We start from the raw sequence: 27711 nt of genomic DNA on the forward strand, positions 1-27711 counted from the left end.
TCTATCTGGGCCGGAGACCAAGGTCATAGAGGAGTCTCTGGCTACTGGGGCTGTCCATCTGCTTCTCCTGCCGTCGGTCAAGACCCTGCATCCGTGCATTGACTACCAGGGTTTTAATGATATTACAATTAATAATTGTTACCGCCTACCTCTCCTCAGCTTTTGAACCTTTCCAGGAAGGCCACCATTTTTCCCAAGCTGGACCTTTGGAATGCCTACCACCTGGTTCGGATACGCGAAGGAGAGCCAGCGAACATTATGAGTACGAGGTCATGCCGTTTGGACTCACCAACGCCCCCGCTGTCTTCCAGGCCCTGGTAAACGATGTGCTCCGGGACATGCTAAACCAGTTTGTTCGTATACCTTGACGACATCCAGTTTTTTCCCCGGTCTGCCCAAGAACATGTTCTGCATGTCAGACAGGTCATTCAGCGCCTCCTGGAGAACCAATTGTTCGTAAAAGCTGAGAAGTGTGAGTTCCACCGCTCTACCATCTCCTTTCTGGGATATGTCATTGCTGAGGGAAATGTCCAGATGGATCCAGGAAAGGTGAAAGCAGTGGTGGATTGCCCTCAACCCACATCCAGGGTGCAGTTGCAAAGATTCCTAGGCTTTGCTAACTTCTACCGCCGTTTCATTCGGGGTTACAGCCCGAATGAGGAAATGAACTTCCTAAATAGGCCTATGATTAGGCTATAGTTTACTACATTGCCTAAATATTGATCTATTTCTCCATCTGAAAAACGTCCCTAAAAGGTAGACTATAAAAATAGTTAAAGAGAAAGTACACGTGTCTCCAACTCTGCTCTCTTCAAACTACATCTAGCATATTGGCTGATATAGCCCTGTAATACAATGTAAGGGCCATGTGAGAATCTCAGGTAATTTAACCTATTTCTTAAGTTATTTTTGCGCATTTGATATTACCTATAGGGTCGCAAAATTTCTGGGACCATGGCTGGCAAGTGAGCTACGTCACATACGTCTATAATAACATTGCAGGACTGCGGTTGGGTTTGGGACCAGTTCTTGCAGTAGCGGGTGGGAGTCGGACAAAGACAGCAGATGCTGACTGGAGCAGGATGAAGAAATCAGTCCTACACAGACCTCCACTGTGCACCATGACAGTGAAGCCTGTAACTTTAGAGCTGTTTATAACTGTGTCAGTGTGAAAAGTAGGGAATTTGCTAGGGAAACTGACAGATCAATAACGTTACATTGACATACTGACTAATACAACTCACATTGATATTCTGACATTTTTTTTCAGTGCAATCTTCAATCGTTTGGCCGATGGTTTCATCATTTGATTCAGGTCTAGTTTGTGGCAAAAATAATAGTTAATGTAAGCCAACTTTTGGCCAGCTCTCTCTCTAACGGTACATAAAATTGCGAAAACTTGCCAGGTTAATTTACTTCTGAAACATGACAAAACAAAGGCTAGAATATATTTCCATGCAAACAACTGCTGTTAGATAGTAATAGCCACCTCATATCACTATCTGACAGATAATTAGAAGCTGGAGCTGACCTGGATGTGGTAGCTACACACAGGTGTAACTTCACCCTAATCAAGAGGGGATGAAACATTTGGGGGGGGCAAAAATATAATTTCAGAATGTGGGGGGGCATGCCCCCCGTCCCCAGTGAAATGTTTGCCCTGTTGTTCCTTTTACCCAATTGAGGGGGTGTCCTCATCATTGTCTTATCCCGAGGGCAGCATCATAGGCAAGGCTACGTGATTGTGCATGGATAGCATTCCTGAATATTGAGCCAGTCAAATTGGAGTTAGCCTTGATCTGTCAGCTCGTTCCCTTGTGTGTTGAGCTTGATGTTTCTCTAAGACGTTTTGAGCCTCCTTGGCAGTGGAAAATGTGTGTTGTATTTTGCCAGATGGATGAAGCTGCATCTCAGGTTTAGCTTGCATAGCTGTGATCTCACCTCGTTGTAAGTCGCCCTCTGTTTCAGCATCTCGGCACTCAGATCTAGGTATATGCTGAACCTTTTCTCAGCATAGGTCAGAGTCCCTGATACTGCTGCGTGGCCAACAATTTGCCCATTTGACTTCAAAACTGTGGATTCTTACAATCATACACCGGGACCCATTGCGGAAAGGACCCCGTGCGGTGCGCAATATTTATCAGCGGCATGGGACCCAGCTTCTCCTGCCCAAACAGTTCATAGAAAAGATTGCTCATGAAGGAAGTTGGGTTGCCTGCTTCCACATCAGCTTCAAGTCCTGTGACCCGCACATTTAATATACAGGAATGCTTTTCGAGTGATTCATTAGAAGTGAGCAGTGCAAGAGACTAATTTACCCGTTTTAATTTCAAGTAGAGGGGCATAGGTAATTTCCTCACGAACAATCTCTTGAATAGTAGTGGCCAATTATTTCTGTTGTCAGGTGCTGAGCGCTGCCATGTTCCCACAAGTGAATTGTGAATGGACAGATTGTGCTAGCTGCTGGAGCGAAATAGACTTGCTACAGTAGTTGTTCCTTGTAATACAGTGAACGTCCCACACATTAATAGTGTTATACACTGAGTGGACAAAACATTAGGAACACCTGCTTTTTCCATGACAGACTGACCAGGTCAATCCAGGTGAAAGCTATTATCCCTTATTGATATCACTTTCCATCAGTGTAAATGAAGGGGAGACAGGCTAAAGAAGGACTGTTAAGCCTTGAGACAATTGAGACATGGATTGTGTGTATGTGCCATTCAGAGGGTGAACGGGCAAGACAAAAGATGTAAGTGCCTTTGAATGGGCTATGGTAGTAGGTGCCAGCCGTGACGGTTTGAGTGTGTCAAGAACTGCAACAGCACTGGGTTTTTCATGCTCAACATTCTCCAGTGTGTATCAAGAATGGTCCAGCCTACTTGACACAACTGTGGGAAGCACATGGGCCTGCATCCCTGTGGAACGCTTTCCACACCTTGTAGAGTCCAAGCCCTGACAAATTGAGGTTTGATGTAGCTATAGCCATTTGACATGGTGATGTCTGTATTTCATAATATTTATTCCTATTAAGGCAACAATGACCTTCTGGTTCAACAAATTATAAGAATGTACACACATTATGCACAGATAATGCAGGATGACAACAGGTCAGGGTCATTGAAAGGTCACCATAAAAATAACTGCTCACGAGGTCAATAGCTGCGTGTAACACACACACACACACACACCATTTCCCTTTAAATCACTAAGACAAGATTCTAAAGAAACACTACACATTATGATAGGAATTTCCTTTCAGAAGACATGCCATAAACACCATTTAGACCATCTGAAAAGCTGCCTCAGAGTATTTTATGTTATTCTGTACGTAAATCGGAGACACCCCATTTATTATGATATTTACATTTCGTATGGGATGTATTCATTTGTGGATGTCCACATCCATTTCGTATGATATGTTACAAATTGCAATTAGTTGTGGCTAACGTTAGCTAGGTGGCTAGGTGGTAATGCTAAAAAGCTGGCTAACATTAGCTATGCTAGGGGTTAGGAGTTAGATTAAAGGGTTAAGGTTAGGGGAAGGGTTGGCTAAAAGGGTTAAGGTTAGGGTAATGGTTAGCTAAGTAGCTTAAAAGTAGTAGAACAGTAGCTAATTGGTTAAAATTCTAAAGTTGTCTGTGATGAGATTCGAACCCGCATCCTTTGGGTTGCTAGATGTTATACGCCCACCCATCCAACCAGTAACCTTCTGTCTTAAGTAACCATACCAAATGTAACATATCATACTAATTGGAGTGTCCCGATTTACATTTACTATGTTACGTCTAGTCTATGAGACCAGGTTGTTAAAACAGACAGAGACCAGAGTCTGGTTGGGATAACCCTAGCTAGATGAGGATTGGTTGAGGCCTAGGCATCCATCCTCCAGTCAGACAGATAGTTGTTCTACAGCAACCAGGCAGGCTCAGCAATGCCAGGCTTTGTAATCCCCAGGCTGCCCAGTGCCCCATCTGTTCAATTACCTACTCCTCCCGTTTCACCATTACCACCCCATCTCCCTTTCATTTGGATGTGTGTGTGTGTGTGTGTGTGTGTGTGTGTGTGTGTGTGTGTGTGTGTGTGTGTGGCAGCATTCCAGGGAAGATGAGGTCTGGGTTTTCCCCGTCTGAAATAGCAGCAGACCTAATGACCCCCATCTAATTGCACAATGTCAATATTGTTGCATTTTAAATCCCACAGCACTCATATATGTTGCCAGAGATCTCATAAAATATGCTAAGAGAGCTAGCTCAATACAGTGTGACTTGGAGAAGAGACGAGGATAAATGCATACAGACTCATTTGTCTATGCTTTATTTATACAGAATATTAGCAATTAAAGCCGAAGCAATAATGCTGGGGTAAAATGACAAATTCTCTCATTTGATTTCTCTGCTATTTGAGTGTCAACAAAAACACAAGAACAGGGAAACATTGATATCATTTAGATATCAAGGCAAATAATTTGAGAGAAAAAAAAGTAATTTGCTCAGACATTCGCTTCAGAAATGAAATTCATAACCTCAGTGAAAAAAAATAAAGTATCCGGATGACATTGGAAATTGAGCTGATATATAGATTGAGAATGAGTAGAAAATCAATAACAGACTCCAACGACATTAATGTCTCAGATTAGAATTTGCAGGATCAATACATTCACAGTGACACAGTAACACAATGACATTGTGATAGACAGTGCAGTGGCTCACTCTGAGTACAGCCATAACATTCAAAGCAGATCATTTTCTCATCCCTATTTTTCCCCTTCATGTGGGGGAACATGTTTATATTTGGATTTTTTTTTACCAGGTAAGTTGACTGAGAACATTCTCATTTACAGCAACGACCTGGGGAATAGTTACAGGGGAGAGGAAGGGGATGAATGAGCCAAAAGGAAGCTGGGGATGATTAGGTGGCCATGATGGTATGAGGGCCAGATTGGGAATTTAGCCTGGACACCAGGGTTAACACCCCTACTCTTACAATACGTGCCATTGGATATTTAGTGACAACAGAGTCAGGAGTCAGGACACCCGTTTAATGTCCCATCCGAAAGACTGCACCCTACAAAGGGAAATGTCCGAAATCACTACCCTTGGGCATTGGGATATTATTATTTTTTAGAGCAGAGGAAAGAGTGCCTCCTACTGGCCCTCTTACACCATTTCCAGCAGCATCTGGTCTCCCATCCAGGAACCAACCAGGATCAACATGAAATGGGTCCATAAAAAAATGCATTGTACATTGACAGGGTGGTTCTAAATTACTTCCATTTAGCAGCACTGATTTTGTCTATTTGCATAGGCCTTCCCCCAGATGTTGCACGTGAATGCTTTGACACCAATGTGCACACGCTCGTGATATGTTAGATGACATCGATGGCTGAACATCTTCCCACATTGACCACACTCAAATGATTTCTCCCCTGTGTGAATGTGCATGTGAACTTTAAGATGATTGCTAAAGAAACCTTTCCCACAGATGCTATAATGACATGATTTCTTCCCTGTGTGAGTGACCATATAATTGTGGGGGGCTATAACAACTTGAACAAACTTCCTCACAAATCTCACACTTGAAAGAAGTATTTTCTTCACCACCTGTATGCTTGTTTATTTTATGTTTCTTTAGTATTCCGGATTGGGTGACCTGTGTGAGTTATCTTGTGTCTTTTGACACTACCTGAAGAATGAAACTTTTTGCCACAAATGTCACAAGAAAAAGGTTTCTCTTCCTTGTGTGTCCTCATATGTTTATTCAGATGGTTCCTTTTGACAAAACATTTTCCAAACACATCGCAGACCAAACTTTTTTCTTTCGTTTCTCCAGGGTGTGTGACCACCATATGCTTTCTGAGAGCAGGTGCATCGCTGAAATGTCCTTTTTTTCTTTATGAGTCATGTTTTTTTTAAAGACACAGCGGTAAAGATCATCTTGCCACAGGTTCCACAGCAATAGTTCCTCTCCTCTGAATGTGTTTCCTCGTGATAAGCCAATACTTCTCTGGACTTTTAAGATCTTTGGGCAAAAAGAACAGCTAAATGTCTTCCATACAATGCACTTGTGCCTCAAGTCTTTTTCCTCTACAAACTTTCTTTCATAAACTGTGCATGTGACCGACTCCTCTTTTGTGACCCTCCGTGTGTGACTGCAAAGTACATTCATGGCAAAACACTGCATCACAATCGGTACAACTGAAGGCTTTCTCTAGGTCTTTAATAGAACATTCCTCAAGCTGTTTGGCCAGATAAAAACATTTCCCACACTGAGCAGCTGTAGGGTTTTGTATGGGACTGAAGATGTCTTGTCAACCATTTCTTCTTGAAACATTTTCCACAATGGGAACAGATGAGGGGCCCCTCATTGGCCGCAAGCCCACATTGGAAATCTTCTCCATCCCTACCTGGGTCTGATCCAGATGGGGCCTGAGGGTCAAGGTCAGGATCCTCACTGGGATCAAACTCAGGGAGCCATCCATCTTCCGATGAAAGTGAGGACAGGGGGGCAAGGCCAGGATCCTCTTCCTGATAATCTGACTCAAAAGAAGATCCCTCATCTGTAGCAGAGAGGGTCATTGTGGTTGTTGCTGTGCACATGCAGAAGAAACCAGTTTGATAAATCATCTGACTGTAGCAACAACAAAAAAACATTTTACAGTGTTGTGTTATTTATGTTACACAGGAAACAGAATAGTTCTGTTTTAAATGTGCACTGGGAACACACAACAATAAATGCACTCACCCTTTACTGCTACTTTTTGTGTTGCTACTCATAGCCACAGGAAGTAGGGCTGCTGTGAGTGCTGCAGCATCCCGAAAAAAATACATTATTTTGCCTCAAAATATGTTTTCCCCAAATTACATTACTCCTACCTGAACAGACATACAGTGCCTTCAGAAAGTATTCATACCCCTTGACTTGTTCCACATTTTGTTGAGTCACAGCCTGAATTCAAAATCAATTAAATCGATTTGTTTTTCTCACCCATCTACACGCAATACCCCATAATTACAAAGTGAAAACATGTTTTTAGAAATGTTTGCAAATTTATTGAAAATTAAGTACAGATATATCTCATTTACATAAGTATTTACACCCCGAGTCAATACCTTGTAGAAGCACCTTTGGCAGTGATTACAGTTGTCTTTCTGGGTAAGTCTCTAAGAGCTTTCCACACCTGGATTGTACAACATTTGCCCATTCTCTTCAAAATTCTTCAGGTTCTGTGAAATTAGTTGTTGATCATTGCTAGACTACCATTTGCAGGTCTCGCCATAGATTTTCAAGTAGATTTAAGTCAAAACTGTTACTCGGCCTCTTGGGAACATTCACTGTTGGTAAGCAACTCCAGTGTAGATTTGTGTATTAGGTTATTATCCTGCTGAAAGGTGAATTAAACTCCCAGTGTCTGGTGGAAAGCAGACTGAACCAGGTTTTCCTCTAGGATTATTCCCGTGCTTAGCTCCACTCCGATTACAAGGACACCCATAACATTATGCAACCACCAATATGCTTGAAAATATAGTGTGCCTGTGGCAGGCCGGGCGCAGTGCACGCTGACCAGGTCGCCAGGTGTACGGTGTTTCCTCCGACACATTGGTGCGGCTGGCTTCCGGGTTGGATGGGCGTTGTGTCAAGAAGCAGTGCGGCTTGGTTGGGTTGTGTTTCGGAGGACGCATGGCTCTCGACCTTCGCCTTTCCCGAGTCCGTACGGTAGTCGCAGCGATGAGACAAGACTGTAACTACCAATTGGATACCACGAAATTGGGGAGAAAAAAAGGGAGAAAAAAATCTATAAAAAATATGGAGTGTGATACTCAGTTATTAGTTGTATTGGATTTGCCACAAACATAACACTTTGTATTCAGGACAAAAAGTGAATTTCTTTGCCACATTTTTAGCAGTATTACTTTAGTGCCTTGTTGCAAACAGGATGCATGTTTTTGGAATATTTTTATTCTGTACACTCTTCTTTCTTTTCACACTGTCAATTAGGTTAGTATTCTGGAGTAACTACAATGTTGTTGATCCATCCTCAGTTTTCTCCAATCACAGCCATTGAACTCTGTAACTGTTATAAAGTCACCATTGGCCTCATGGTGAAATCCCTTCCTCTACTGCAACTGAGTTAGGAAGGATGCATGCATCTTTGTACACCATTCAAAGAGTAGTTAGTAACTTCACCATGCTCAAACCGATATTCGCTGTCTGCTTTAAAAAAAAATATTTTTACCCATCTATCTCTTTGCGAGGCATTGGAAAAACCTCCCTGGTCTTTGAGGTTGAATCTGTGTTTGAAATGCATTGCTAAACTGAGGGACCTTACAGATAATTGTATGTGTTGGGTACAGAGAAGAGGTCATTCAAGAATCTTGTTAAACATTATTATTGGTCCATGTAACTTTGTGACTTGTTAAGCACATTTGTACCGTTGCCATAACAAATGGGGTTCAATAATTATTGACTCAAGACATTTCATATTATTCATTTTACATTTTAGTAGACGCTCTTATCCAGAGCGACTTACAGTAGTGAATGCATACATTTCATTTCATGCATTTTTTTTGTTTGTACTGGCCCACCGTGGGAATCGAACCCACAACCCTGGCGTTGCACACACCATGCTGGCGTTGCAAACACCATGCTCTACCAACTGAGCCCCAGGGAAGACATTATTCAGTAATTTGTACGGATTTCAAAAAACAATCAAACGTTGTGTAGGCCAATGACAAAAAAAAAATCAAAATGTGATCCTTTTTCAATTCAGGCTGTAAAACATCTAAATGTGGAAAAAGTCAAGGGGTGTGAATACGCGCTGAGTTTCTACTCTATAAATTGATGTTGTTTGGTAAATGTTTGCTTCGTTTCAGAGACAAAAATGTCTTTCTACTTTTTAGCGCTAGGATACTTTTGGTTTGTTCCAATTCTAAATAAAACGTTGCTTCCACACAAGATTTGAACATATTTCTGACTTGCCTTAGTGGTGCCAAACTCTGACCATCAACAGGTGATTTGCTTAATGACCGACTTTATTGAGATGGATACTTAAACACAATGGACATCTGGTTTGGCGTTTAATGAAGTGCTAACAGACTGACATACCCGTCTAATTAGCTCGATTATCCTATTTAAGATCAGAAAGGTTGGGCCTTTTTACACATTTAAATTAACAATTCCAACAGTGTGCTTGCTGGCGTTACAAACAAAAATGAATGATGAAGCCTATTATGGCCCAGGCGTCCATCACCTCCGTCTCAGGCTGAACGATAGCCACCTGTGGTCACGTCTGCTCCCTCGGACTCCATCACGTCGTTGATTGCCTCCCCTAGATCTGTCACTTCCATTCCCGTGTCTGCGTTGATGTTATTTTGTTTCTCTTGTCCAGACGTTGTTCTTGTTTAATTTCATGTACATATTTATTATTAAATCCGGACCCTGTAGTTGCTTCCTGTCTCCCAGCGTATGTAGCATAAATGCCAACGTTTTGGAATGACAGTCGCATGGATCCTTGTTACAGCTCGAGCTATTGTGTTCTCATATTTTTGCGCCTCCAAAAAGATATGCTCATTCGGAGTCAATGCATGTTGTAGGGATCCCCTATGCACACGTATGTGTAAATAAAACCTATATCGAATATGCAAATATTTGGATATCAGCCGATTTCCCACTTTTAAATTGCCACAATAATAGCAATGACAACCTTGGGGGTGTAAATTCTGGGTCTGGAAAGCATTAGTGCTTTTACTGTGTCATAATATATAGGACATTGTGTTTGATGCAGTATGACCAATATGTAAAATGTACTGCGACACAACGTACAGAAAATGTTGTACGGTGCAATAGGCTATGTATGTCCGATATAAAAACGTACGGAACATCATGCAATACCAATGGGCTGAAAAACAATGGGATTTAAATGCGATATTTCTAAAGTTGATTATAATTATAACATTACTATAACAGTAGCATTATAAATGATGTTTTGTTATTCGTATTACTGTTGTTACCATAGCTATTTAATCATTCATATTAATGCTGTTGTCAATGCTATAACATTATTTGTGATATTAACTTTTCCGTTTGTTTTATATTGTTAAACAAAATTCTAAGTCTGCTGACATTTTCTAATAAATTGTTACCAATTTCTACCATTTGTATAATTGTTTTGCATCGTCATTGGGGGACTTATATTTTGAAGGGAAATTGCCGAGTTCACCGCCTTATCAAAGCGCTCCATAGTCATTCAGACGTCTGCATTGGCGTGAAGTATTTACGGTGATATGGCCTCTGCAGAAGTCAGGGCATTCATACTTCGCGGAGCAGCAGATCACTGTTGTGAAGTGAGTTTGTGTTTATGCAGTACCTCCCAGCAACCAATAATTTCAATGCAGAACTATACGCAACCCTCCGCATAGTTACAAAACTTGCGAGGAGCAAGGCGATGCGGTACAGAGCTCAATTTGGTCTCTTCGTGCCTCCAGAGCAGTGGCGACCCGTCAATTTTTGGGGGAGGAGGCTTGCCTGTTTTGCATGTTAGGTTGGCATTAATACATGTCACATCAGTTTGCAGACAATGTAAAAAAAAATATATCATTGAGTTGATACAGCCGCATACAAATATGGTCTCGTTTTAGTTTTCTTGAGTAAGGGAGCTCCAAAATGCAGGTGTTTCAGCCTAGCTCAGTGCTTTCTGTGGTGGTGGGACAAGCCATCAGAAAATACAGAACGGTTGAGCTGTGATTGGATCAGTGTTCTGTCACACATAGGGACACCATGTCACCGCCAAGTCTAAGGGTAGAGCTCAGAAATTCAAGCCCCTTGGGTGCTGCCATAGAGTAACAGAAGTGCCCATCGAAGAAGGCTCAAGGTCATTGGCCACAAATAAAATAAAGTCAAATCACATATCTACAGTGGCTTTGATTGGACTGATCATGTCAACATCATACCTTCAAAATCTTAGCTAGCAGACGACAATCTACTGGCAAATCCTTTTTAATCCTTGTCATATGAAGAGAAACTATAGATGGTGCTCATCGGTCATTCGACAAACTTTACACAACAAGTTGGAAATCGCAAATTCAACAATGAGTGGTTTGGAAGGAATCAGTGGCTAACTGCAAGCATTGCAAAGCAATCATTAGCCTGCTAGTCAGTGTAGTGGCTGTGTGGTCCCAAATCTAAGATTAAGGGTCTCTTTTCCTAGTTTGAAATTATAAACATTCAACATTGGCCATGCTGTCAATGAAGCATGAGTTGTGCCACGCTCAAAATAACTGGTATCGAACCAGTATCTGTAGTAAAGCATCTAGCACTGCGATGCGGTGCCTTAGACCGCTGCACCACGCGGGAGGCCCCTCAAAACAACAATTCTGAACTGCAGAATCTGACTTTAGTGAGTTCAAAACAACTGGGAACTCGGGGGGGGAAAACGAGCTACGACTGAAAATACGTTTTGAACTTTTATCCAACTCGGAATTGTAAATCGGGAACTCGGGCCTCTTTATAGAGCTACGACCTGAAGAACACGGACGTCATCATGATTCAACCTCCCCCCAGAGTTCCCAGCTGTCTTGAAAGCACCATAAATCCAGAGAATGTCAGACTTTGATGACAAAATTTGAGCACTAAGGACCGCCGCGCCACCTTCCTGTTCAAGTGAGTACAGCACAATAAGGTGAGTCCACAAATGTCTTGTATGCTGCTGCATAAATGATTTTGTATGCCAGGGAGACGTATACTGTAGCTAAGAAAGTAATACTAAGTGTATGTGGTGTAGGAAGCTGTTAGTAGCCCATGTGCCTCACCCTAATAATTTGGTCTATTTTCACCTCTTAAATTTTGCCTACTGTTCTGACTTGGTGATGCACACATAGCCTATAACCTGTTTTTGAGAAACATAATCAAATATTGTAAGAGCTTTCATTGTCCCATGTTCTGAATTATGTCGCTGTACATATCAAAAGTGCTGAAAAAAAAAGTTATATTAACGACGTCTGTCCTAGCTCGCTCATTAACGTCTTAATCAAAATTACAGATGGCCTCTTATCGTCCCCTTATGCCATAGTTAGTACATCTCAATTGTCAATAGAAACCACATTTGTTTAAGCAAATCAGCCATATCAGCTATGTTCTTTTTTTAAAAGGCAGTAAACGAGGCTGAATGAACTGTTTCGCTGCCAGACAAGGCTCCGCTGATAGCCAGGTGTAGCAGTGGTAAGGTGTTGGGACTGCTGTTGGGACTGCTTTATGTAGGCCCTAACATGTTATAGGACACCTAATGCAGTCCTATCAAGGGCCTCTATTTTGTGGAATTTGTTTGAACAATAAACATACCAAATTGGTCATAAGTATTTCAAAGAAACAGTAAAAAATTCAGATCTTGTGAGCTGACAATAAGGAAGAAGAGGGTGTTCAGAAAGTGTTACCAAAGCCAAATGCTGATACATGTGGTTGCCTTATATCATCTGGCTCTGTATTAGTTCATCAAAAGAGGACCATTGCGCTCTCCCAGTTCACCCATAACTTTGAGTGATTTTATCTTCTGATATTGTGCATTTTTTCTAAGAAAGGAAGATCTGTGGACACAGATTAAAGGGAAACAATACCACTCATTAAGTATAAACATTCAAGTAGAGAAGTTTGACTATAGAGGTTTATTTAATGTACTTAAGAGCCCAAAGCTAACTGCAATTGTAAAATATTCGATTTTTCCTAAGGTGGAATGTCACGCAGGTCACTTTTTCAACATAAACACCTTGAGGTTGTTTCATTTAGTTAAGTAAGTTCTTGAGCACCAATATTTTCACACTGTCATATTATTCAGAGGCCCTGTGCCATTGATCTTAGACCTGTTTCTTCAGTAATCCTCTGCACTGTTTCCAGGAGCTGGTTTCCAGTTGTACTTGCACTTGTGGACTTTTAGATTGTGTCTACAGGCATAGGCATTCCCACAGTCTTTGCACACAAATGCTTTGACACCAGTGTGCACACGCTCGTGAGATTTTAGATGACCTTTCTGGCTGAACCTCTTACCACATTGATCACACTCAAATGGTTTCTCGCCTGTGTGAGTGCGCATGTGAACTTTAAGGAAATTATACATAAACCCTTTCCCACAAACTTTACAGTAATATGGTTTCAACCCTGTGTGAGTGACCTTGTGAATTTTAAGTGAATGATGATACCTAAAACCTTCCCCACAAATGTCACACTTGAACGGTTTCTCTCCTGTGTGAATGCGCACATGCTGATCCAGAGAAACTTTCACATAGAAGGCTTTACCACAGTGATTGCAGACATATGGCTTTGGCCCAGACGGCTGAATTGGCCCAGACTGTAGCTTAGGGCCAGACTGCAGCTTTTCCTGAAGTGTAAGGTGACGTCTCTTGTGACTCCGGAGGGAGGAAGGTTCAAAGAAGGCTTTCTCACAGACATCACACTTGTAAGGCCTTTCACCAGTGTGCCTTATTTTATGGATCTTCAGGGTTCCGGACTGGGTGAACCTTTTACCACAAACGTCACAGCAATACAATTTCTGGCCTGTGTGAGTTCTCTTGTGTCTGCTGAGATTAGCACCTTGACTGAACTTCTTTCCACAAACATCACAAGAAAAAGGTTTCTCTGCCCCGTGTAGAGTCATATGGCTTTTGAGATGGCACTTTCGGCCAAAACATTTGCCACACACGTCGCAAACAAAATATTTTTCTTTTGTTTCTCCAGGATGGGTGACCACCATATGCTTTCTGAGAGCAGGTGCATCGCTGAAACGTTGGCCACATACAGTACAGCTATGATCCTTTTCTATATGACTCCTCTTATGGACAGCTAAGGTTGAAGTGGTAAAGAAAAGTTTGCCGCAGGTTTCACAGCAATACTTCCTCTCCCCTGAATGCGTAGCCTCGTGATCGACCAGTCTTCGTCTCCACTTGAAGGTCTTTGGGCAAAGAGAGCAGCTGAATGTCTTCTGTGCATCACCACTACACTTGTGCCTCTCTAGTCCTGTTTCCCCTAGAAACTTTTTTTCACAAACTGTGCATGTGACCGTTTTCTTTATTTTGTGACGCTTCATGTGTGACTGCAAAGCAGGTTTCTGGCGAAACACTGCGTCGCAATCGGCACAACTGAAGGGTGTCTCTCCAGAATGTGTCATGGAGTGTTCCTCAAGCCGCCTCTTCAAGCTAAAACATCTCCCACACTGCAAGCAGCTATAGGGTTTTGAATGGGTCCGAAAGTGTTTATTCAATAAACATTTCATCTTGAAATCTTTTCCACAATGAGAACAGCTGAAGGGCTGTCTGTCTCGTTTGTCTTGGTCTGTTACAGACAGGGTCTGGGGTTCAAGATCAACCTCGTCTTGTGGATGAAACTGAGGGAGCGAATCCTCATCTGATGCAGGTGAGGACAGGGGGACAAAGTCAGGTTGATCATCATGATGATTAGACTCAGAGACAGATCCCTCATCTGTAAAAGAGATGGTCATTGTTAATTTTGTTGTGGACATGAAGAAACCAGTACATACATAAAATTAAAGAAAAGACATCAAAATACAACAAAAACACTGCACACCTATGTCATAGTAGATCTCTAAACCATCTAGGCTGCGCTAACTAACAATACGCAGTCTACACTGTGTAGCAACAATTGTGTATCAAACGGCAGGGCAGAGAAGCAAACCCAGGTCGCTGGTGTGAAATGCAAACACCCTACGCATCCCGCCAGTAGGGTTAACCCACTTGGTGGCAATTGTAACGTGGGGGCCAGCATCCCGAAGTTGCCTCTTCACTGTTGACGTTGAGACTGGTGTTTTGCAGGTACTATTTAATGAAGCTGCCAGTTGAGGACTTGTGAGGCATCTGTTTCTCAAACTAGACACTAATGTACTTGTCCTCTTGCTCAGTTGTGCACCGGGGCCTCCCACTCCTCTTTCTATTCTGGTTAGAGTCAGTTTGCGCTGTTCTGTGAAGGGAGTAGTACACAGTGTTGTAAAAGATCTTAAGTTTCTTGGCAACTTCTCACATGGAATAAATAGCCTTCATTTCTCAGAACAAGAATAGACTGACGAGATTCAGAAGAAAGGTCTTTGTTTCTGGCCATTTTGAGCCTGTAATCGAACCCACAAATGCTGATACTCCAGATACTCAACTAGTCTAAAGAAGGCCAGTTTTATTGCTTCTTTAATCAGAACAGTTTCAGCTGTGCTAACAATTGCAAATGATCAATTAGCCTTTTAAAATTATAAACTTGGATTAGCTAACACAACGTGCCATTGGAACACAGGAGTGATAGTTGCTGATAATGGGCCTCTGTACGCCTATGTAGATATTCCATTAAAAATAAGCTGTTTCCAGCTACAATAGTCATTTACAACATTAACAATGTCTACACTGTATTTCTGATCAATTTGATATTATTTTAATGGATTTGTTTTCCTCTTTTCTTTAAACAATGACATGTCTGTCTGTCTGTCTGTCTGTCTGTCTGTCTGTCTGTCTGTCTGTCTGTCTGTCTGTCTGTCTGTCTGTCTGCATGCACAGTGGGGCAAAAAAGTATTTAGTCAGCAACCAATTGTGCAAGTTCTCCCACTTAAAAAGATGAGAGGTCTGAAATTTTCATCATAGGTACACGTCAACTATGACAGACAAAATGAGAAAAAAATATCCAGAAAATCACATTGTAGGATTTTTTATGAATTTATTTGCAAATTATGGTGGAAAATAAGTATTTGGTCACCTACAAACAAGCAAGATTTCTGGCTCTCACAGACCTGTAACTTCTTCTTTAAGAGGTTCCTCTGTCCTCCACTCGTTACCTGTATTAATGGCACCTGTTTGAACTTGTTATCAGTATAAAAGACACCTGTCCACAATCTCAAACAGTCACACTCCAAACTCCACTATGGCCAAGACCAAAGAGCTGTCAAAGGACACCAGAAACAAAATTGTAGACCTGCACCAGACTGGGAAGACTGAATCTGCAATAGGTAAGCAGCTTGGTTTGAAGAAATCAACTGTGGGAGCAATTATTAGGAAATGGAAGACATACAAGACCACTGATAATCTCCCTCGATCTGGGATCTCACCCCGTGGGGTCAAAATGATCAGAAGAACGGTGAGCAAAAATCCCAGAAGCACACGGGGGGACCTAGTGAATGACCTGCAGAGAGCTGGGACCAAAGTAACAAAGCCTACCATCAGTAACACACTACGCCGCCAGGGACTCAAATCCTGCAGTGCCAGACGTGTCCCCCTGCTTAAGCCAGTACATGTCCAGGCCCGTCTGAAGTTTGCTAGAGAGCATTTGGATGATCCAGAAGAGGATTGGGAGAATGTCATATGGTCAGATGAAACCAAAATATAACCTTTTGGTAAAAATTCAACTCCTTGTGTTTGGAGGACAAAGAATGCTGAGTTGCATCCAAAGAACACCATACCTACTGTGAAGCATGGGGGTGGAAACATCATGCTTTGGGGCTGTTTTTCTGCAAAGGGACCAGGACGACTGATCCGTGTAAAGGAAAGAATGAATGGGGCCATGTATTGTGAGATTTTGAGTGAAAACCTCCTTCCATCAGCAAGGGCATTGAAGATGAAACGTGGCTGGGTCTTTCAGCATGACAATGATCCCAAACACACCGCCCGGGAAACGAAGGAGTGGCTTCGTAAGAAGCATTTCAAGGTCCTGGAGTGGCCTAGCCAGTCTCCAGATCTCAACCCCATAGAAAATCTTTGGAGGGAGTTGAAAGTCCGTGTTGCCCAGCGACAGCCCCAAAACATCACTGCTCTAGAGGAGATTTGCATGGAGGAATGAGCCAAAATACCAGCAACAGTGTGTGAAAACCTTGTGAGACTTACAGAAAACGTTTGACCTGTGTCATTGCCAACAAAGGGTATATAACAAAGTATTGAGAAACTTTTGTTATTGACTAAATACTTATTTTCCACCTTAATTTGCAAATAAATTCATAAAAAATCCTACAATGTGATTTTCTGGATTTTTTTTTCTCATTTTGTCTGTCATAGTTGAAGTGTACCTATGATGAAAACAGGCCTCATCTTTTTAAGTGGGAGAACTTGCACAATTGGTGGCTGACAATACTTTTTTTTTTTAAGTCTACACACCCCTGTTAAAATGCCAGGTTTTTGTGATGAAAGAAATCATGTCAGAACTTTTTACACCTTTAATATGACCTATAACGTGAACAATTCAATTGAAAAACAAACTGAAATCTTTGAGGGGGAAAAATAAACTCACAACCTGGTTGCATAAGTGTGCACACCCTTAAACTAATACGTTGTTGAAGCACCTTTTGATTTTATTACAGCACTGTCTTTTTGGGTAGGAGTCTATTAGCATGGTACATCTTGATGTGGCAATATTTGCCCACTCTTCTTTGCAAAAGCGCTCCAAATCTGTCAGATTGCGAGGATATCTCCTGTGCACAGCCCTCTTCAGATCACCCCAGAGATGTTCAATTGGATTCAGGTCTGGGCTCTGGCTGGGCCATTCCAAAACATTAATCTTCTTCTGGTAAAGCCATGCTTTCGTGGATTTGGATGTGTGCTTTGGGTCGTTGTCGTGCTGAAAGGTGAACTTCCTCTTCATCTTCATCTTTCTAACAGACACCTGAAGGTTTTGGGCAAAAATTGCCTGGTATTTGGAACTGTTCATAATTCCCTCCACCCTGACTAAGGCCCCAGTTCCAGCTGAAGAAAAACAGCCTCAAAGCATGATGCTGCCACCACCACCATGCTTCACTGTGGGTATTGTGTTCTTTATGTGATGTGCAGTGTTGTTTTTGCGCCAAACATACCTTTTGGAATTATGGCCAAAAAGTTCAACCTTGGTTTCATCAGACCATAACACATTTTCCCTCGTGCTTTTGGGGGGCTTGGATGTTTTTCATTCTAAGAAAAGGCTTCCGTCTTGCCACCCTACCCAATTCATATGAAGAATACGGGAGATTGTTGTCACATGTAGCACACAGCCAGTACTTGCCAGAAATTCCTGCAGTCCCTTTAATGTTGCTGTAGGCCTCTTGGAAGCCTCCCTGACCAGTTTTCTCGTCTTTTCATAAATTTTGGAGGGACGTCCAGTTCTTGGTAATGTCTCTGTGGTGCCATATTTTCTCCACTTGATGATGACTGTCTTCACTGTGTTCCATGGTATATGTAATGCTTTGGAAATTATTTTGTACCCTTCTCCTGACTGATATCTTTCAACAATGAGATCCTCTCTGATGCTTTGGAAGCTCTCTGCGGACCATGGCTTTTGCTCTGAGATGCAACTAAGAAAATGTCAGGAAAATCCTACTAGAACAGCTGAACTTTATTTGTGATTAATCAGTCACTTTAAATGATGGCAGGTGTGTAATGACTTCTATTTAAACATGAGTTTGAATGTGATTGGTTAATTCTGAACACAGCCACATCCCCAGTTATAAGAGGGTGTGCACACTTATGCAACCAGGTTACTGTAAGGTTATTATTTTTCATTTTTCCCCCTCGAAGATTTCAGTTTGTTTTTCAATTGAATTGTTCACATTATAGGTCACATTAACAGTAGAAAAAGTTCTGACATGATTTATCTTTGTCTCATTCTTTTACATCACAAATACCTGGCATTATAACAGGGGTGTGTAGACTTTTTATATCCACTGTATGTATGTATGTATGTATGAATGAATGAAAAAATGAATGAATGAATGAATTTGAAGTCTGAAGTTTACATACACCTTAGCCAAATACATTTAAACTCAGTTTCACTATTCCTGACATTTAATCCTAGTACAAATTCCCTGTCTTAGGATCACCACTTTATTTTAAGAATGTGAAATGTCAGAATAATAGTAGAGAGAATGATTTATTTCAGTTTTTATTTCTTTCATCACATTCCTCGTGGGTCAGAAGTTTACATGCTACCAAATACTAGTTGAGTGTATTGCCTATAAATTGTTTAACTTGGGTCAAAAGTTTCAGGTAGCCTTCCACAAGCTTCTCACAATAAGTTGGGTGAATTGTGGCCCATTCCTCCTGACAGAGCTGGTGTAATTGAGTCAGGTTTGTAGGCCAACCTTGCTCGCACACGCTTTTTTAGTTCTGCAAAAACATTTTCTATAGGATTGAGGTCAGGGCTTTGAAGGCCACTCCAATACTTTGACTTTGTTGTCCTTAAGCCATTTTACCACAACTTTGGAAGTACGCTTGGGGTCATTGTCCATTTGGAACACTCATTTGCGACCAAGCTTTAACTTCCTGACTGATGTCTTGAGAAGGTGCTTCAATATATCCACAATTTTCTTTCCTCATAATGCCATCTATTTTGTGAAGTGCACCAGTCCCTCCTGCAGCAAAGCACCCCCACAACATGATGCTGCCACCCCCATACTTCACGGTTGGGATGGTGTTCTTCGGCTTGCAAGCATCCCCCTTTTTCCTCCAAACATATCGATGGTCATTATGGCCAAACAGTTCTATTTTTGTTTCATCAGACCAGAGGACATTTCTCCAAAAAGTACGATCTTTGTCCCCATGTGCAGTTGCAAACCGTAGTCTGCCTTTTTTATGGCGGTTTTGAAGCAGTGGCTTCTTCCTTGCTGAGCAGCTTTTCAGGCTATGTCGATATAGGACTCGATTTACTGTGGATAATTTTGTACCCGTTTCCTCAAGCATCTTCACAAGGTCCTTTGCTGCTGTTCTGGGATTGATTTGCACTTTTCACACCAAAGAACGCATCTCCTTCCAGAGCGGTATGACAGCTGTGTGGTCCCATGGTGTTTATACTTGCATAAAATTGTTTGTACAGATGAACGTAGTACCTTCAGACGTTTGGAAATTGTTCCCAAGGATGAACCAGACTTGTGGAGGTCTACAATTTCTTTTCTGAAGTCTCGGCTGATTTCTTTAGATTTTCCCATGATGTCAAGCAAAGAGGCACTGATTTTGAAGGTAGGCCTTGAAATACATCCACAGGTACACCTCCAATTGACTTAAATGATGTCAATTAGCCTATCAGAAGCTTCTAAAGCCATGACATAATTTTCTGGAATTTTCCAAGCTGTTTAAAGGCACAGTCAACTTAGTGTATGTAAACTTCTGACCCACTGGAATTGTGATACAGTGAATTTAAGTTAAATAAATCAGTCTAATTGTTGGAAAAATGACTTGTGTCATGCACAAAATAGATGTCCTAACCGACTTGCCAAAACTATAGTTTGTTAACAAGAAATTTGTGGAGTGGTTGAAAAGTGAGTTTTAATGACTCCAACCTAAGTGTATGTAAACTTCCGACTTCAACTGTATATATACACATATGTTTTTTAAGACAATCACGGTACCAATAATTGCTTCTTTCCAATGGCTTCAGAAAGTATACATACCCGTTCACGTATTCCACATTTTGTTGTGTTACAGCCTGAATTCAAAATTGATGAAATATATTTCTCACTAACCTACACACAATACTACATAATGACAAAGTGAAAACATGTTTGTAGATTTTTTGGCTAATTAAATACAAAATATCCAATTTACAAAAGTATTTACATCTCTGAGTCAATACTTTGTAGAAGCACCTTTGGCGGCGATTACAGATTTGCGTCGTCTTGGGTATGTCAAGGACTTTCACATTCTTGTTCTGAAGCCATTCCAGCATTGCTTTGGCTATATGCTTGGGGTCATTGTCCTGATGGAATGTACATTTATCCCAGTCTAAGGTTTTTTTTTAACTCTGCAGCAGGTTCTAATCAAGGACTTTCCTGTATTTGGCTCCATTCATTGTTCCCTCTATCCTTACCAGTCTCCCAGTCCCTGCTGCCACCACTGACCACAGAAATGTTTGCCTTATGCTCGGAGTCTTTCACGTGCCTTTTTGCAAACTCCAGGTCATGTGCCTTTATCCTCAGGAGTGGCTTCCGTCTGGTCACCTTCCCATAATGCCCAGATTGGTGAAGTGGTGTAGAGACTGACAGGTTCTCCCACCTCAGCCAAGGAACTCTGTAGTTCTGTCAGAGTGGTCATTGGGGTTCTTGGTCACCTCCAGGACCAAAGTCCTTCTTGTCCGTTGGCTCAGTTTGGTCTGACGGCCAGCTGTAGGCAGAGCCTGAGTAGTTCCAATGATTTCCCATTGATTGAAACCACTGTGCTCTGGGAAACTTTCAACACTCAGAAATTGTTTTATACCCTTCCCCAGATAGAATTGTGATGAGGCATACAGTATATCTCGGAGATACACGGACAGTTCAATTGTGACAACTTGGAGTCTACCTGTGGCCAATTCAATTGGTTTGGACATGATTTAGAAAAAAGTAAATGTCTATGTAAGTTGACAGTGGAGGTCAGAGCAGAAACTATACTTGTGTGTGTGTGTGTGTGTGTGTGTGTGTGTGTGTGTGTGTGTGTGTGTACACACACAGTCAAAAGTTTTAGAACACCTACTCATTCAAAGGTTTCTTTATTTTTACTATTTTCTACATTGTAGAATAATAGTGAAGACAGCTGCATTATGAAATAACATATGGAATCATGTAGTAACCAAAAAAGTGTTAAACAAATCAAAATATATTTTATATTTGAGATTCTTCAAAGTAGTCACCCTTTACCTTGATAACAGCTTTGCACTCTTAGCATTCTCTCAACCAGCTTCACTTGGAATGCTTTTCCAAAAGCCTTGAAGGAGTTCCCATATATGCTGAGCACCTGTTGGCTGCTTTTCCTTCACTCTGCGGTCCAACTGATCCCAAACCATCTCAATTGGGTTGAGGACAGATGCTTGTGGAGGCCAGGTCATCTGATGCAGCCATCCATCACTCTCCTTCTTGACCCTTACACAGCCTGGCTGTTTGTTGGATCATTGTCCTGTTGAAAAACAAATGATAGTCCCACGAAGCACAAACCAGATGGGATGCGTATCGCTGCAGAATGCTGTGGTAGCCATGCTGGTTAAGTGACAGTGTCACCAACAAAGCACCCCACACCATCTCCTCCATGCTGCATGGTGGGAACCACACATGCAGAGATCATCCGTTCACCTACTCTGCGTCTCAGAAAGACACGGAGCCTGGAAAAAATGTCACTAGTCTAATGTCCATTGCTAGTGTTTCTTGGCCCAAGCAAAGTCTCTTATTGGTGTCCTTTAGTAGTGGTTTCTTTGCAGCAATTCGACCATGAAGGCCTGATTCGCGCAGTCTCCTCTGAACAGTTGATGTTGAGATGTGTCTGTTACTTGAACTCTGAAGCATTTATTTGGGCTGCAATTTCTGAGGCTGGTAACTCTAATAAACTTATCCTCTGCAGCAGAGGTAACTCTGGGTCTTCCATTCCTGTGGCGGTCCTCATGAGAGCCAGTTTCATCATAGCGCTTGATGGTTTTTGCAGTTGCACTTGAAGAAACTTTCAAGATTCTTGAAATGTTCCAAATTGACTGACCTTCATGTCTTAAAGCAATGATGGACTGTCGTTTCTCTTTGCTTATTTGAGCTGTTCTTGCCATAATATGGACTTCGTCTTTTATCAAATAGGGCTATCTTCTGTATACCACCCCTACCTTGTCACAACACAACTGATTGGCTCAAATGCATTAGGAAGGAAAGAAAATCCACAAATTAACTTTTAACAAGGCACACCTGTTCATTGAAAGGCATTCCAGGTGATTAGCTCATTGTTAAGATAATGGGCATAATGCCAACCCAGAGATGGCGCTAGTGGGGTACCTATCTAGGACATATAAACAGGTGAGAGTCTGATTAGGATTGTCGTGACCTGTAACATGTAATACCTGAGTAAAGGATTATGCTTGAATTTGACCAAACTCTCCGACGTGAGTTATTCACATAATAGCATGGTCTCAGAAGTGGGGGCTCTGGCAGGTGAGCTCTACCTGGTGGTGGATGAGTCTGTTAGACCAGTTCAACAGCTTCCCCACCAAATTCCCATTCCACTGAAGGAAAATATACAAAAGGCTGTTGATTCAAACGATGAACAGGGCGTCATTACGAAGGTCACCGAACCTACTAAGTCAATAAGCAACATGGTTGTGGTGGAAAAGCCTGGCAAAATAAGAGTCTGCCTCGATCCAAGTGCCCCAAACAAAGCCTTATGTAGGGCACCGTACTAAATGCCTACCATTGAATAGATATTGCCAAGCCTGGCAAAAGCACAAATCTTTTCAGTTATGGATGCAAAAAATGGTTACTGGCAGGTACGTTTGGATGAAGAGAGTAGTTACCTCACCATATTTTGGACCCCCAATGGTAGATACCAGTGGACAAGGTTAGAGCCTTTGAGTGAAACCAGCTGCAGAGAAATATCCCCAAAGGCAACATGATGCACTTCAGGGACAGCCAGGAATAGGTGTCATAGCTGATGACATCCTGGCATACAGCTGTTGTGCTACAATGGAAGAAGCAATGCAGGACTCCCACAGAGAGCTTCAGCAGCAGTCCTGTACAGCGCTTAATGTCTCGACGCACTCGCTCTCTGTTGCCAACAGTTCCCGAGCTCCTTGCACCATAGGTCATTAGGGATGTTCAGGCACACAAACGTGCACGTCAGAACAACTCAAAACATTACTATGACCAGGATGCAAAAGATTCTGCCTGTAATAAAAAAAAGGTCAAGCTGTCAGAGTGCTCCTGTCACCTCACACCAGGGATGCCATATAGGGTCTTGGCACATGCATAGGGCACATCAGCGCAAGGTCATATGAAGTGGAAGGGCCGAAAGTATGGAAGGAACCAAAAGGACATACGCCCAGTTCAGGAGAGCATAGGGCACAGGAGGGCCACATGGGAAGACTGAATATCCTCTGGATGGTGTGGGCAGGACACATAATGAGGAGACGGGGAAGACCCCACCAGGGCAGTTACCTCTGCCGACCGTGCCTACACAATTTCAGGAGGCTGACGAAGGAGAGGCCCCGAGACTCCCAGAGGTGCCAGGAGAAAACCAGAGGATCCCAGAGGTGCCCAACATCCCAGAAGTGCCAGGAGAGGACCTGAGGATCCCAGAGGTGCCCAACGTCCCAGAGGTGCCAGGAGAGGACCTAAGGATCCCAGAGGTGCCAGGAGAGGACCTGAGGATCCCAGTGGTGCCCAACGTCCCAGAGGTGCCAGGAGAGGACCTGAGGATCCCAGCGGTGCCCAACGTCCCAGAGGTGCCAGGAGAGGACCTGAGGATCCCAGAGGTGCCCAACATCCCAGAAGTGCCAGGAGCGGACCTGAGGATCCCAGAGGTGCCCAACGTCCCAGAGGTGCCAGGAGAGGACCTGAGGATCCCAGCGGTGCCCAACGTCCCAGAGGTGCCAGGAGGGGACCTGAGGATGCCAGAGGTGCCCAACATGCTACCAGTGCGACACACTATGTTCCTTAAGAGATGGAAAATGATTTTGTTGATCATGTAAATAGGTATTTTCACTGTGGTATTAAAATGGTATGAAGAGCTCGAGCTAATTCTATATGAAAAGGAAGATATTAAGATAATGGGCATAATGCCAACCCAGAGATGGCGCTACTGGGGCACCTAGCTAGGATATATAAACAGGTGCATTATGAGTGTCTGATTAGGATGTCGTGACCTGTAACATGTAATACCCGAGTAAAGGATTATGCTTGAATTTGACCAAACTCTCCGATGTGAGTTATTCACATACACATAACACTCATGAAGCTGGTTGAGTGAATACCAAGAGTGTGCAAAGCTGTCAACAAGGCAAAGGGTGGCTACTTTGAAGAATCTCAAATATAAAATATATTTTGATTTTTTAAACACTTTTTGACTGGAACTATATATTTTTGAAATGACTAATGTTACTGTCCCCACTACAGAAACAACAAAAACAAAATACTTAAAATACATGTAATTTTGTCCTTAAAACATTTAATGTAAATACTGTAGAATTCCATTCATTCCTATGGAGGACTGCTCTTACTGGGGAGTGCCAATATGGCCGACCGGTGGTTTCAAAGCCTCAAAAGCATCAGTATTCCAAGGTTTATATACGTAATTCACTTTAACCCACCTGGTGGGAATTCTAACATGACTCATATAGCGAGGATCGATATAATATTGATGTTCCACATATTAATCTTAGGGATAGGCGTCCCGTTGACGGGACAGTTGTAAATCAATCAGCGCTTTGTGTCACGATCGCAGATTTTAGAGAAACAACAAATGTCGGTACATATAAGTGTCTTATTTCGGCTGAAAGCTTAAATTCTTGTTAATATAACTGCACTGTCCAATTTACAGTAGCTATTACTGCGAAAAAAATGCCATGCTATTGTTTGAGGAGAGCGCCTAACAACAAAACACTTTTTTCACTGCAATAGGTTTGATAAACTCACATCTGAAGGTGAAACTTACATAATGAAATCTTGCTCTGATTTATCATCCAAAGGGTCCCAGAGATAACATGAAGTGTCATTTTGTTAGATAAAATCATTTTTCATATCCTAAAAAGGTCCATATAGCATGCACGATCGATTTTGTATTTCCACTCGTTCAATTTGCAAAGAAAGGAATCTGTGAAAACCTAACCCTGAACATTATTTGACTGGTTGAAACAATGTTCGTATGTATTCCTCAGAGATCCTAGAACGTAACCAGACTTCACTATATCATTAGGGGTGTAGTATATCCTATAGGACACGAAATTTGGTCAGAGAGCGATGCCTTCATGGCACGCCGATGACGCGGCCGGTCTTCATTTGATCGACTGTATCTTTTGATCGACTGTATCTTTATCAAATAAGCACCAATCGGGGTCATACAAAGCTAACTAGATAGCCAATGAGCTGGGCTTTATGGGAGTATCCGGAAACCCTGTATATGTCGCAAAATGTAGGTGCTAACCTTTTGCGACAGCATGCCTTTTCCTTTTGGACAAAAATTATAATATTCATTGTCATTAAAACTGGTTGTTTTGCAAATGTTGAACTTATAATATGGCTACTAATACTGGAAAAGCTAAATCAAAGTCCAAGTATACAGATTTGACAAAAGTCAAATGTCTACTTCACGATTTGCCCAAATGTACCTGTGTGACTTCACAGTAAAATGTCATGTAGTTTGCTCATAATTCAAGTTATTTGCACATACACTGTTGCCATCTTGTGGACACCATCGGAATTACAACCAGAGTGATGGCTAGAACTGGGACCTTTCTCTTGCATTTCAAAGATGGTTGTAGAAAAAAAACTGGTTGTTTTTCTCTTTGCATTTTCTTCTACCAGATCTATTGTTATATTCTTCTACATTCAATTCACATTTCCACAAACTTCAAAGTGTTTCCTTTCAAATGGTACCAAGAAAATGCATATCCTTGCTTCAGGGCCTGAGCTACAGGCAGTTAGATTTGGTATGTAATTTTAGGCAAAAATTGAAATAAAAGGGGGCTATCCCCCGTTACACATGAAACTGAAATGTTGATTCAACTGTCACTGTGTGCTCCTTCTATGGTACCAGGGACATAACCAACATGAGCAAAATATGTTACATGCTCACCCCTTTGTGGTTTTTCGTCCGTCCTCCCTCCTGCCCGACGGAGAGGCCTGTTTTCAGCTGTTTTCTCCACCGCTCTCACTTCCGATTCGACCACGTACGTTAGCAGCGCTATTTTCTCTATCGAGGTTTTACTCAACACCTCCATGAATGATGCAAACTTTCTCTGAAAGATTAAGAGTAATTGAACTTAGTGATACCGTTACTGAAAATCCAAAACACACTCACTGCCTCATCGTCACTGCCTGAAGCTTTGAATAAATGACAGTTAATTGATGCACTCACCGTGTTGGTTTTATTCACGCGTGTCATTTCTCTCTTTAGCAAACTATTCTCTTCATTTTCCATAACAGCAACAAAGCACTCGTCTAAGAGTCTCGACACCTCTCTTACTGCTGATTCAACGAATATATCCATAATAGTACATAATTGTGTCTGAAAAACCTCGTTGCTCGACATGGTTGTTAGCGCCGCTCTGAAGCCAAGCCAGCAATAATAATTTAGTACTTCCGGGTCACGGATTTTTTTTTCTTCTTCTATGGCATTATAGTGGTCCGCAAACAACGTTAGAGGTGCAAGCCGCCAGCTACTGGATGGGGTGAAAACTGATCCTTAACAAAATATTAGGGAGAAGAGCAGAATAAAATATAATTCTAATATTCCAAAGTAAACAAAAACAAACAAAAAACCAAAACTCCTTCAGTCAGATTCAAATGTTTAGGTTGTAAAGACATGAGTAAGGTTTTTAATCAAGTCAACACTCACCAGGCTGCAGGGCCAGAGGTATTCAAGGGCCTGTTCTCAGAGCATGCGCAGAACAGCTGGCAGGCATATGCATTGTCATTTTCAACCTCTCTTTGTCCCAGTCTGTAATCCCCACATGTCTCAAGGTGACCACCATCCTTCCTGTTCACAAGAACTCTAAGGCTACATGCCACAATGACTACCGCCCTGTAGCACTCACATCTGTAATCATGAAGTGCTTTGAAAGGCTGGTTATGGCACACATCAACTCCATCATCCTAGACACCCTAGACCCACTCCAATTTGCATACCGCCCCAACAGATCCATAGACAACGCAATCTCAATTGCACTCCACACTGGCCTCACCCACCTAGATAAGAGGAATAGCTATGTGAGAATGCTGTTCATTGACTACAGCTCAGCGTTCAACACCATAGTCCCCGCCAGGCTCGTCACCAAGCTTTGGACCCT

General features: G+C 42.0%; 1 protein-coding gene across 2 annotated transcripts in view; it reads right to left on the minus strand.

The window, feature by feature from the left end:
• The window catches only part of LOC106589500 (gastrula zinc finger protein XlCGF57.1), a 34291-nt gene extending 7267 nt beyond the window's left edge, over positions 1-27024 (minus strand). Inside the window, exons 1-3 of one of the 2 annotated variants that reach the window (XM_014179559.2) lie at positions 26781-27024; positions 26499-26661; positions 12638-14463 (exon numbers count right to left, since the gene is read on the minus strand). In XM_014179559.2, the coding sequence (XP_014035034.1) occupies positions 12860-14463; positions 26499-26661; positions 26781-26954 (1941 nt within the window). In that variant the 5' untranslated portion in view covers positions 26955-27024 and the 3' untranslated portion in view covers positions 12638-12859. Of the gene's footprint in view, positions 1-12637; positions 14464-26498; positions 26662-26780 lie in introns of those variants that run through there. The other variant, XM_014179560.2, reaches the window with a different exon arrangement.
• Between the last annotated feature and the right edge of the window lie 687 nt (positions 27025-27711).

This window comes from Salmo salar, chromosome ssa28, assembly GCF_905237065.1.
Source record: "Salmo salar chromosome ssa28, Ssal_v3.1, whole genome shotgun sequence".
Lineage (NCBI taxonomy): Eukaryota > Metazoa > Chordata > Actinopteri > Salmoniformes > Salmonidae > Salmo > Salmo salar.